Source organism: Camellia sinensis, chromosome 5 (genome assembly GCF_055761805.1).
Source record: "Camellia sinensis isolate YWXY chromosome 5, ASM5576180v1, whole genome shotgun sequence".
Classification (NCBI taxonomy): domain Eukaryota; kingdom Viridiplantae; phylum Streptophyta; class Magnoliopsida; order Ericales; family Theaceae; genus Camellia; species Camellia sinensis.
Genome location: NC_138965.1, coordinates 167271387 through 167284949, shown reverse-complemented (window position 1 = coordinate 167284949; position 13563 = coordinate 167271387). Strand labels below are relative to the sequence as shown.

Below are 13563 nucleotides of genomic sequence, written 5' to 3'. Positions count from 1 at the left end.
TGTTACCAAACGGGACCTTAATGTTTAATTAAATTTTAAATTGGGTTTTTAAATGAAAATTTATTTAGCAACTACGCTTTTATTTATACATACATAATTGGTAACACAAATTTTAGGTCCATGATTTGGATTTGTTGAGTTTGAATCTTTTGTTCAAATCCTCTTCTTTCATTTTTTTCCAAGTTTTTTTCTTTGTGGTATGATGAATTTTTTTATTTGAATGTGGGTTAAGAGGTGATTTGTGATGGAAGAACATAACAAATCTAGACATAAAATATTGTCAAATTTGCTTTTAAGTAGGTTTATTAGGTCATGTTTGTGTGTCGGACTAGGTTTAATGTGATTATTATAGTAATATTAAGTAAAGAGATTACTAGTATGGTAATATTATGTTAAAGATGAAAATAACTTGTATTTGTCTGTGTACTAATATGGTGGTTAATTAATTAGTTAGTATCAAATCTATAAATTTACGTTAAAGTTTTCAATATATATACAAAGTAATTTTGTTATTTTTATATAACAGGATAAAATAATATTTTCATCCCCAATTCTCCTTCAAGGAGATTCGTAAGTCCTATGAGACTATGATAATTTTGAAAAACGAAAAAGGTTTTAAGTGGAGGTACTAAATTGTTAATCCAATTTACCAAACCTATAGAGTAAAATAAACATGGTTTTAAATTCAAACTTAAGGTGTCGTTTGGTAACATTTACGTTTTTAATTTTTTATTTATATTTACAAAAATTTAAAAAATTCAAATAAAAATTTATTTGGTAAAATTTTTGATTTATAAATCAGTGGTTTCAGTTTATAAATTTGGCCAAAAAATAAAAACACAAAAAATGTGTTTCCATTTTGAGTTTTCAGTTTTTTTTTTTTTTTTTTACCACCTAACACTAGCCACCACCCGCCACTATTTTCCACCATCGTCTTCCGCCACCACCACCCACCACCCACCCCCACCACCACCTACCCACCACCCACCACCCACCTGTCATCCACCCGCCACCACCCACCACTACCATCTACCGCCCGCCACCATCACCTACTTGCCACCACCACTCACCACCCACCTGCCACCACCACCAACCACCACCTGCCACCACCAGCCACCTGCCACTCACCCGCCACCACCACCTACCATCACCACTATCACCCACCACCCACCTGCTATCACCACCCACCACCACCACCACCACCCACTCGTTACCACCTACCACCCGCCACCGTCACCCACCACCACCACCTACCTGCCACCCACCTGCCACCACCCACCACCACCCGCCATCCGCCACCCACCTGCCACCACCATCCATCACCCGCCACCATCACCACCACCACCTACTCATTACCACCCACCACCTGCCACCGTCACCCACCCATCCACCATCACCACCCGCTACCATCTACCACCACCCGCTACCTACCTGCCACCACCACCTACTCGCTATCACCCACCACCCGCCACCATCACCCATCTACTCACCACTACCACCCGCCACCCACCTGCCACCACCCCACCCACCACCCGTCACCACCCACTCGCTACTACCCGCCACCATCACCCACCCACCCACCCACCGCCACTAATTTCCACCACCGTCTTCCGCTGCCACTTGCCACCACTCGCTATTTCTCACTCTTTTTTATATTTTAATTTTTTTTAACCATTTTGCCAATTACCAAACGCGTTTGTAGTTTATGTTTTTCTAAAAATAAACAAAAACCAGTTTATAAAATTTTTGTAAATATAAACTGAAAACGTAAACGTTACCAAACAGGGTTGTTTGGGAAGTTAAAAATTGATTTTTTTGGTTAAAATTCATAAAAATATAAAATATGTTAAAATAGCTAATAAAATATGATACCGATGGGCATCCAAGAGGGCCCAACCCACAGATCAGGGCCCAGTCTACATCCCAGTGATCAAAACCCAGTAACTCTGAGAAATCAACACTAGGACAGGACCAATAACATTCAAACACTTCTCAAATAGAGGCCTAGACATGTAAGCAGATAAAGATCCTGCAAAGTTATTGCACTACACATCAGTCATTAATGAAGCTCTCACAGCATTAAATACGACAACCCCTTCTCGTCGGAGGAGACAGACTCACCATGAACGATGCGAGCTAGAATATAGACTTTCGGCCAACACGACAGTTGGGATGGACAAGGAAATGATGAGCAAAGGATATAAGAAAGTTTCCGAGATACGTTAAAGGTTAAGTTCTTCATCCACCTCTTCTTGCTCAATACAATCAATCTACTCTATCCTAATTCAATCGTCGAAGTGCCTGTCGGGGGATTGCCTCATTTCTTGGACCTTTTTGCAGGAATGTTTCGTGGATTTCTAGGCCAGCAAACATGTTAGCATCGTGGACAAGCTCGACCCATCCTTCGTTGTAATTACAGTATCATCAGTTGGCGCCGTCTATGGGAAAGGCTAACTTCGGTCGACAGTTGTATTCATTGTCACTGGAGGGAACCCCGCCCCCATCCCTCTCCTATGTTAGGGTGGATGGTAACGACCAGGTCCATGGCTTCCCAACACAATGCTAGTGATCCTGAAGCTGAGTCCTCTAACCCGAATAACCCACATCTGTATTTCGTAGAGCTCACCAACAACATCAACCACCTGACTGAACAAAACCAAGCCCTGATCAACGCTTTACTCTGGCGCCATTTACCTATTCCTCTCCCACTACCACAACTAGTTCCCCTGCACCCCGAACAAGCCCACAATCACCACCAACTCCCACTACAAATTTCCCATAGAACATTTCCATCCTTCGCCCCATGCCTTCAACCGTTAAATCTCGATGGTCTGCACCCTCTCCTTTCGGCTCGCAGCTTCGACAAGAGATGCCATCGTCTTTCCATAACCACCTTCCACTGCACCAGGCTGCCGCTCACGATGGTCAGGCTAGCAGTGTTCAACCTCTGATTCCTGCTTGCAGGGATAATGCCCCTGTCTAGGACGAGGAGCTGAGGGACATGAAGCTGCAATTGCAAGGGGTCATGCAGGACATGCAGCATAAAACTTCCTCTACCGTCAACTCTTCTTTCCCGCCTTTATCAAAGATAAAGCTCTCCCTTCCAAATTCAAAATGCCATCGATCGACACCTTCGATGGTACCAACGATTCGGTCGACCACGTGGAAGCATATCAGACACTCATGATTCTCCATGCCTTTCCTGATGAAATCATGTGTCGCGCCTTCTCTGTCACGTTGAAGGAATCAGCGCACCTATGGTTCAGCCAGCTTCCTCCAGACTCTGTCATCTCCTTTCGCTAGCTCAACAAATCCTTCTTAAGCCATTTCATTGGTGCTTAATGACAGCGGTATTTAGCAACCTAACTGCTAAACATTCGTCAGACGGAAGGGGAATCACTGCGTAACTTTGTCATTCGTTTCAATACCAAGGCCTTACAAGTGAAGGAAAATGATGACAAAGTCATTCTCACCGCCTTCATGGCCAGCTTGCGCCCATCAGATTTCCTTTTCTTCTTTTCCAAAAACCCCTCGTCCGCCATGGCCGCCCTTCTCGCCAAAGCCCAAAAATATATGAATGCTGAGGACTTCCTTGTAGCCCGCCAAGACTCCACACCTAAAAACCCATCCCCCAAGGACAAAAGAAAAGAACCAGAACACAGGTCCTCTCAATATACACATCGACCCCCCTTATACACGGATCGACCGGCTCGAGTAGACCGCCCGACACCTACTTGCCTGCCTGGTCGGTTCAAACAGTACACCCCTCTCAATTCACCCATGGAGTAAGTCTTGCACCAAATTCAACGAGACTTCAACCTAAAATGGCCTCAACCATCCAGATCTCCCTTCAATCAGCGAGATCAATCTAAGTATTTCTTTTTCTATCAAGACCACGGCCATAACACTGAGGAATGTGTCAACCTTAAAAGATCAGGTTGAGGATTTGATTCACCAGGGGCATCTCAGCTGATTCACGACGACACGTCCCCAACAAAGGCCGAGGACTGATCTCTCGGGGCACAACCACCGACGCACTCCTCCTAGACAACTTGCATAACCTAGGTGGAACGACGGTCAAGTCCCCCCACATCCCTGAGCACAAGGCGACCCCGCTCCCCAGTAGACGAGATCAGAGTCATTGTTAAGAGGGCTCGCGTGCGACGGACCATCTCGGTCAGCACAGAGAGCCGAGCTTAGAAAAATCAGACAAGGCTCTGATAAGGAAGTAACGACACTGGATCGCCACTATAAATAGCTCAAGCAATGGTCTGAACCAATCACCTTTACTGAGGCAGATTGCACAGGTATTCGCTACCTCCATGACGACCCCCTGGTCATTTCTGCTCTCTTATCAAACTACAAAGTCAGAAGAGCATTTGTCGACAATGGTAGCTCTTCCGACATCATCTTCCTCAGCATCTATCGACAACTTATGGTCAGAGAAGAAAAGTTGTCGCCTCTCCAAACCCCACTAGTCGGCTTTATCGGCAATCGGCTGACCTCCATAGGCTTCATCGATCTCCTCTTCACCATCGAAGAATATCCACGACAGTCCACCGAACTACTCATTTTCCTCATCGTCGACTGCCTTTCCGCTTATAACATCATACTCGGTCGCACAGCTCTCAACGCCCTACAAGCTACCACGAGGCTAAGATCATCAAGGGCCTTGACGTTCGGGATGGGGAAGAGCTTGTTAGGGGCGAACTAGTGAATGAACTGGTCGAAATACCCATTGATCCCACTAACTCAACAAAAACGGCTAAGATTGGCAGTCAACTGTCCTCTGAGGCCAAGGCCGACCTCACGACCCTCTTAGCCGAGCATAAAGACATCTTTGCTTGGACCCACTTGGACATGCTAGGTATCGACCCTTCTTTTATTACCTATCGCCTCAGTATTGAGCCCAAGTTCCGCTTATTTCGCTAAAAGCAGCGCATTTTTCATTCAGAACGCAATAAACTCATTACCATTGAGGTGGACAAGCTGTTAAAGGCCCAGTTCATTAAAAATATAGACTACCCCAAATGGTTATCCAACGTAGTCTTGGTTCAAAAAAGCAATGGCAAGTGGAGACTCTGCGTCGACTACTCCGACCTCAATCGAGCCTGTCCTAAGGATAGCTACCCACTTCCCCGAATAGATTTATTGATCAACGCAATGGCCAGCCACCAGATGCTCAGCTTTATGGATGCTTTCTCCAGCTATAATAAAATCTTAATGCATGCAACTGACTAGGAACATACCTCCTTCATTATTGACAAAGGAACCTATCATTATTGGGTGATGCCATTCGGTTTGAATAATGCGGGAGCCATGTACCAACGTCTAGTTAATGCCATTTTTAAACATCAGATTAGTCGCAACATGGAGGTCTACGTCGATGACATGTTCGTCAAAAGCAGACTCTCCTCCGATCACCCTAACAGACCTGTGGGAGACCTTCCAAGCCCTACGCAAGTACATGATGAAACTAAACCCAGAGAAGTGCGCCTTTGGCGTCGGATCTGGTAAGTTTTTAGGATTTATGGTCAGCCACAGAGGTTTCGGAGAAGATCAAAGCCCTAATCGAAATGCAATCTCCCCGAACAGTAAAGGAGGTCCAGCAGCTTACTGGCAGAGTCACCGCTCTCAACCGATTCATTTCCCGTGCAACAGACAAATGTCTCCTGTTCTTCAAAGTTCTCTGGTAGACCTTTGAATGGAATACCGAGTTCGAGGAGGCCTTCCAACAACTAAAGCAATGCATGGCTAACCCTCCTCTCCTCTCTCAAGCATTGCCGGGCGAGACCCTCTCCCTTTACTTAGCCGTTTCTAACATCGCAGTTAGTGTTACCCTCATCAGAGAATACGACTCTGTCCAGTGCCCAGTTTACTACATCAACCGTGCATTTCGGGGGGCAGAACAGAACTACCCCTTGTTGGAAAAAATGGCCCTTGCTCTAGTCATCGCCTCCAGACGCCTCCGACCTTATTTCTAAGCCCACTCATAGTGGTCCTCACTGACCAGCTTTTGAAAAAGGTTATGCAACAACTAGAATTGTCTGGTAGACTCATGCAATGGTTCGTTGAACTACGTAAGTATGAAATCTCTTATCAATGCTGAACAGTTATCGAAGGCCAGGTTGTCGCCGATTTTATCTTGGAGTTCACCAATCTCACTCCGAACGCACCTCTCCACTAGAACACGTCATTATTGATACAGAAGACCCCCACTCCTGGACCTTTAGTGTTGATGGTTCATCCCGAAAAGAGGGTAGTGGAGCTGGCTTAATCTTCACCACACCAGAGGGCGAGTACCTCAAATGTGCTCTCCGATTTGTGTTGAAAGCAAGTAATAACCAAGCTGAATACGAGGCCCTTATAGCCGGTCTCCGCCTGGATAGAGGCATTGGGGTCGAAAGTCTCCAAGTGCTCAACGACTCCCGGTTGGTGGTCGGCCAGATCACGGGCGAATTCGATGCAAAGGAGGAAGCAATGCGATCATACGGGAACATCGCACTTCCTCTCATCCGCCTCTTTAATAGCTTTCGCATCATGCATGTCCCCAGGGCAGAAAACTCCCAAGCAGATGAAATGGCACAGTTAGCCTCATCAAACTAGTCTGACCTCAATTGTGGCGTTCGAATTGAATACCTGACCCATCTGACAGTTTCACCATATCAGTAAGCAATTCATCTGCTCTAGGACGAGCCTATCCCATGGGCCCAAGACATTATCACATTCTTAAAATAGGGAATACTACCTGCAAACAGACAGGAGGCCGCCAAAGTCAGGGCTCGGTCCTCAAATTATGCCCTTGTCAATGACATCTTGTATAAGAGGGGATTCTCATGGCCATACCTCAGATGCCTCAACAATAATCAAGCCACCTACGTCATGAGAGAAATACATGAAAGCGTTTGCTACAACTGTAGCTTGACTTTTTTGCACCCCCTTTCAGAAGACAAATAAGCCCTACAGTATCGGACTTCCACGGTTCTGAATCTGATCTCATAAGTGCAATGTGAAATAGATAAACACCAAAAAGTCCCAATCCGACAAATCTTTTAGAAAATCGATTTTGAATAAAAAATGTCAAAAATGGACTACTTTTCCAGTTACAGAGTCGCCACCTAAATGTTTTAGGAAATTTAGGAAACCCATGACTCGTGCCAAAGGTCACGTGTCCATCATCACCAAGATTGTCTCGGCTCGGGAACTTAGGTACGAGAGAGGAAGGTCATGAATTGAGCACCCTTACTCGCCTGATCAAAGATCGGCCTCTACTAATCATGATATGAATCTTATGTATATTATATGCTCTTGTTCTGATTTATTAGGCTAGCATTACTATGTGATGCGCACACACACAAGCATAGACTAAATTACAAGAATTGGAACATCTTGATTCATGTTTGTTTACAAAATTGTTTCAAATATGTACCACTTGGAAAAATGATCGCATAAAAACTTTACTCAAATTATTCCAATTCAAGCAACTAGCCTTCATCCATAGGCGTTCAAGCAATTATAACACTTAAGCAATTAGCTTCATGGCAAGCATACTAAACATGGAAACAATTACACGCATGCAATATGCTAAAGTGAGTAAAGGCTCACCTAGTATTCCAAGCCAAAAAGATGAAAGAGTTAAAATAATGCATGATCCTAACTTATGCAATAGGATTAATGCAGCACATGCAAAAATGTAACTAATAGGCTCGGTTACTAATATGGCATATGAATCAATTTGATAACATGTGGTCTAAGAACATATTCAAAGAAGTATTTAAACTAACAATGCAAGTTAGAATGATGAACCGAGTCTCGGTGCATAAAATACAAATAGATGCAAACATGAAGTATGCTAAACAAAACATGATGTCCCTAAACTAACCATCATAAACTAGTAAATAAAATGGAGAAAGACGTGGGCTTAGAAGAATACACATTATTACATTGCGCTCTCACGAAGGAGAGTTTGAATAAACTAACTAGCTAACTAGCTAAGCTAAGCTAATTATTACAAAACAAATGAATAAATAGCTAAACTACTTAATTCATTATTACAAATCGAAGTAATAAACTATTCTAGCTAATTAAAAAAAATAATTACAACATGAGACGAATTAGCTATTCTAACTAATTAATTACAAAGCCACTATTTTAAGCACAACACTAACATATTTACAACATGGATCTCGAGGATTGATGGAGGGCTCATGCATAAATGCGGTTTCCTCCCGAAAAAGCCATTGTTTCTGCTACTGAATGCCTTTATTGCATAGTAGAACACTTACATTGATTTCCACCTCAAGACTAACTCTGTTCTGCTTCAGAAGGACACTGTTTGATTTTGCACTGGTGGCTGGCAGAGGGCCTGCCGTCCACTGAAGGTGGCCTACCGGCCACTGGTGAATAAACTTCCTTGCTACAACAGAAAGCAAATAGAGTAGAGATAGTGTATTTTCAAGGGTTTGTTTACATAATTTATCCATCCTTATCATTTGAACAGTTCAAAGGAGTAGTAAGCTTGGTTCACAAACCATCAATGGATGCTATTTCATTGTATGATGGTTTATGAACCAAAGTATGCAAGTTCAGTGAATGCAACAAAACAAGACTCTCAAAATTGCCTCCCCATCATGAAAGATCAAGGGAAGTAGTTGACAATGAATCTTGAACTGTTTTCATCACTAATGAGTATGAAACAACTCAAGACTCAAGGGTTCAATTAACGTCCGATTGAACCCTAAACCAAATTATTATCTTGTTCCATTTTTAGTTCAAGTTTTATTACTTCATTTTAATTACCAACCATTCTTTAACTAATTGAGTCCAAAAGTGAATTTAAGTCCTCTAATGGAAAGAGGGCTCAAACCAAGAGCTGCTTTGGGCAAGAAAGAGACATCATACCGTTGGTAATGAACCTCCAAAGGGATTAAACCATTAAGCATGACATCTCAATCTCATGCTTAAACAAACAAGTAGTTTGAAACCACTTTCAAAGTAAAACAAAAGCCAAGAAAGGAGGGAGGTTGTAGGGATGATTAAGAGTGATCACACGTATGGAAAGCCATAAATAAATGCAATCAACTCAAATAAGATAGTGTCTAAGGCTTAAAACACCAAACTCATGAGGACAATTACACTATAAGCATGCAAAACAAAGCTCAAATGCAACAAACAGCTAAGAATAGTCCTAAAATAGGTCTAAAATAGTCCTAAAACATGCTGGGATTGAGCTAACAATAGCTAGAAAAATAAGCTAAAACATGGAGCATGTTAAGCTAGTAAACAAAGCATAAGGAGGGGAGGCTACCCTCTCCATTTTTGGACTTCTAAATATGATTTTAGCAACTAAAATAACTCTGAAATTTAGTATTAAAAAGCTCAAAAAGAGTTGACAACAAAGTGGGAAACACAATGGCAAAAGTCTTAGAAGTAAGGTGTAAAGAAGGGTTATCAACCCCACCACAAGTTTCAGCCCAAAAATACAGGTTTTAAAGAGCTTAAAAACAATAAGAAAAGATGGAAAAGAAGTGGTGTAGAGATAGTACAAAAGTAAAAGAAGGTATACCTCTTGAAGATGAATGCTTCTTTGAGTTATAAACCACTAATTTCACACTCTCAAGTGTTTCAATAGCTCAAACTCAAGCTCAAATCACCTCAGCAAGAAGCTCTCTAGGTTTGGTTTAAAGTGCTTAGGCAAAGACTATGCAAGTAGAAAGGGAGAGAGAGAATTGTAGAGAGAGAGAGGAATTTTCCAAAATTATTTCCTCACTCCTAAATGTTTCTAACCTTAAAACAATGAGGGAAGGTCATCTATATATAGAAACAAATGAGCCTCAGTCAAAAATATCAAAAAAGGGACAACTGGAGGTTTGTGGAAACAGTTGGCAAAAATATCTGGGTTTTACACTAGTGGTCGGCAGGCCAGCAGTGGTGGCCGATAGGCCAGAAATGGTGGCTTGCCATCCACAAATGGTGGCTGTCGGCCATAAAAAAATATACTTCCAGGCCCGACTTCAAATGGGCATGTCTCCTTCATCCGGACTCGGTTTTAGGTCATTCTTGAGTCTAAATTGAAGCCTCGGAAGTCTATGTTCCCATGATGGAAGCCTTACATCTAAATTCTAAGTGTGCAAAGAGATATGCCTATTTTAGTGAAGGTTGCTCATTTATATCTTAACAAGATGGATGTCTAACTTCAAACGGCCATATCTCTCTCATCCGGACTCGGCTTTAAGAGATTCTTAAGTCTAAATTGAAGCCCCAGAAGTCCACTTTCCAATGGTGGTGGCCTCACAACTAATGTATAAGTGTAGAAAGAGGTAGGTCTGATTTAGTGAAGGCTGCTCAGTTCTCTCTTAACGATTTGATGCCCAATTTCTTCTCCAACTAGTTTTCTTCCCTCCCCTCCTATTTTCTTCAACTCCAAACTTATAAAAAAGAGATTTTAAAGATTTTTCAAAGAGTTCACCTCCCTTTCATTTATTTCCACTTTGTCCTTGCTCGATTTACTGAAAAGTGTAATATTTTAAATGAAATGCGAGCCTCGGAACATCGTAGAAACATTTTCAAAATTATCTTGAAAGAGAGGGTTTTAAGGTCTAAAATAGTTTTGGAAAAAATAGTTTTGGTCTAAAATGGAGTGCAAGGTTGGGATTTAGAAGCTCTTCTTGCTAAAGAAATTAAGCGTTTACACAGCATAACTTTCATCATCGAGTGATCGACCAGTGGCGCCTAAGTCTTAAGGGTGGTAAAAAATGGGGTGTCTACAACAACCACTATGGGGGACAATCTTTAGCTCATAAAATCCTTCGCACGGGCTACTTTTGGCCCACAATGAACTAAGATGCCAGCGACTTTGGGCTTAAATGTGACAAATGCCAGTGTTTCGCCAACATCCCCCACGCACCCCCCACAGAACTGATCACCCTCAGCAGTCCTTACACCTTTGCCAAATGGAGCATAGATCTCGTTGGCCTGTAGATACCCATTTTTGACCATCCTCAAGACTTGGACGTTATCATTTGAACACCCGATGATTGTGCTTGCTCGTGTTCGTTTTGAGTCCCTGAAGGTCTCGGCCGAGCGCCTTGCCTTGGAGCATCTAATCTTGTCTGTTTTGTTCTTGGTTGTGGACCAAGAGCTTGTTTCTTCAATTCTGGAGGAGAAGGTGGCCTGCCGACCATCCCCATAGCCTGCCGGCCATGACTTGTGCCTGTCGGCCACCAGTGGTGGCCGGTCAACTATGTTGATGGCCGACGACCATTTTTCTTCTTTTCAGATATTTATTTGCTAGCTGTGCCAGGTGTTGTTCACTGATGCTCATCTTCATACACGTGTATGGAGGGATGAATACAAGCTCTAAGCTTGATTTTCTATATATAGGGGGGTCTCTCCCCCATTTGGAGAGGTTGGACAATTTAGAGAAAAATTTTTTCTCTGTCTCTCTAGAATTCTTTCTCTCTCCTCTTGTTTTGTGCTTGATAGTTGATTTTCTCTACACTTTTGCACAAAGACCCTTAACCAAACATCATCATCTTGGAGCTGAGGTTCTTTGAGACTTAGTTTGAGCTCCTAAGGGTGGTTTTATCTCAGAATTGTGACTGTTTTGTGCTGTGCTTCAAGAGGTATAGGACTTGCCTTGTAGGCTTTATTTTGATTACTTGTTCGGCCATCTTTTTATACTGTTTTTGGCCTAGTTTTCAACTACAAAAAACTCTAATTTTTGAAGCTTAATATGGTAGTTTGAAGTCATTTTGTGCTAAGGGGTTGTCCACCATTCTTGTTGCTTAATTGTGAAGCTTTTTACACCATCTTTTAGCATACTAAAATCAAAATTTTTGGGCCTTTAAACCACTGAAATTCAGAGTTATTTCAGTGGTGGAAAGCATGTTTTGAAGTCCAAAAATGGAGGGGTTGGCCTCCCCTCCTTGTCTCTCACTTGCATGCCTAGTTAGCATCCTATGGTAGCATGTTTTTGTGGTTTAACTTAGCTTAATTCAAGCATGTTTTAGCTATTGTTTTGACTGGTTTTAGCTTTGTTTTGGGCCGTCTTGGTCATATGAGCCTTGTTTTGCATAGTTGTAGTGCGAATAGCTTCACTAGCTTGGCATTCTAGCCCTTCAAACTTGATTTGCTTGAGATGGTTGCATGTTGAAGTGTCTTTTTACATGTAATTTCAGTGTTTATAGCTCTATCACATGCTCATTTGCTTCACTCTTTCATTGTTTTTTTAGAGTTGCTCTTGAGTCTTGTTTGCAAGCTAACATGTGAGCATATTTTTCTAGCCTTTTGTGCCTTAATCTCAGCAAGTTTTAGCTACTGTTTGGCATATTTTAACTCTGTTTTGAGCTGGTTTGGTCAGTTGAGGCTTGTATTGCATGGCTATAGTGTAATGGTCTTCACTAACTTAATGAGTTAGGCTCTTAAACATGACTTGCATGTGTTGCTTGCATGATTTCGTGTCATTTTGCATGTCATATCAGCACTGAAACATCTGCAACCTCCCTCTATTCTTCACTCTTTACTTTGTTTTGAAAGTGGCTTTGAGCCTCTTGTTGTCTTGAGTGTGGAATCGAGACCCTCATGCCTAATGGTTTAATTCCTTCGGGAGTTCATTACCAACAGCATGAGGCCTCTTTCATGCTCAAGGTACTTGTGGCTTAAGCCCTCTTTCAATTAGAGGACTCTTATCTTTTGGACTTAATCGGTTAAAGAATGGATCGGTAATTAAAATGAGTAAATAAAACATGACAAGTAAAACTTGAGCAAGTTAAGCATGTTGTGTTGCAATGCATGTGCTTGGATCGGACGTTAATCCAAACACAAGAAAAATGGGACGTTTCATACTCAAAGTGATGAAACGTGTCATCTTTCTTGGTTACCGTCATCCTTGATCATGCATGATAGGGTGGTGGTTGTTTTGGTCTTGTTTGTGCATTCATTGACCTTGTACAAGCTTGGTTCTCTAGCCATCATGCAGTGAGAATGCTTGGTTGGTGTGGCTTGAGAGCCAAGAGCTACACTCCTTTGAGCTTGAGAGATGATAAGGAGGATAACAGTACATATATTTCTTAAAAATGCATTGCTTTGCCTGTGTTTGCTCTCTGTTGCAACAAAAGAAGATGTCCAGAAAAGGGGGTGGCCGACAGGCCACTTGAGCTAGCTGATCGGTCAGTTGTTGTGGCTGACAGCCACCTTTTGTAGTCGACCGGCCGCCAGTGAATTTTGCACCAGTGTGCTCCTGAGTTGGGGCAGAGGCAATCTGGAAGTTGGTACAATTTTCGGTGATTAAATGAGTGCAAATAGAGGCATCCGATGGCAAGGCAAGGGCATTTTCTGGTGAAGCAACCGAGCATGCATGCATCCCTCGCCCTCGAGGCCATTTAATTACTTTAGTTAGTTAGCATGGCTAATTATTCAATTCAAGTGTTGTAATTAATAAGTTCAATTTGGTTTGTAATATTTTAGGTAGCTTAGAATAGTTAGTTAATTTGCCTCAATTGTTGTAATAATTAGTTAACTAGAATAGTTAATTAGTTTTGTGTTGTAATAATTAGTTTAGCT

General features: G+C 42.2%; 1 protein-coding gene across 1 annotated transcript; it reads left to right on the top strand.

Annotated features, from left to right (window-relative positions):
* The first annotated feature begins 3540 nt into the window (after nt 1-3540).
* LOC145791856 (uncharacterized) lies at nt 3541-6606 on the top strand. The gene is made up of 2 exons (XM_082872308.1): nt 3541-3662; nt 6114-6606. The coding sequence occupies exons 1-2, from the start codon at nt 3541-3543 to the stop codon at nt 6604-6606; spliced, it is 615 nt and encodes a 204-aa protein (XP_082728434.1).
* The last annotated feature ends 6957 nt before the right edge of the window (nt 6607-13563 follow it).

Coding starts and splice junctions, on each gene's coding strand:
- LOC145791856 (XM_082872308.1), top strand. CDS start 3,541: ATGGCCGCCCTTCTCGCCAAAGCCCAAAAATATATGAATGCTGAGGAC. Junction 3,663..6,113: donor AGAAAAGAACCAGAACACAG/GTCCTCTCAATA, acceptor AATGCTGAACAG/TTATCGAAGGCCAGGTTGTC.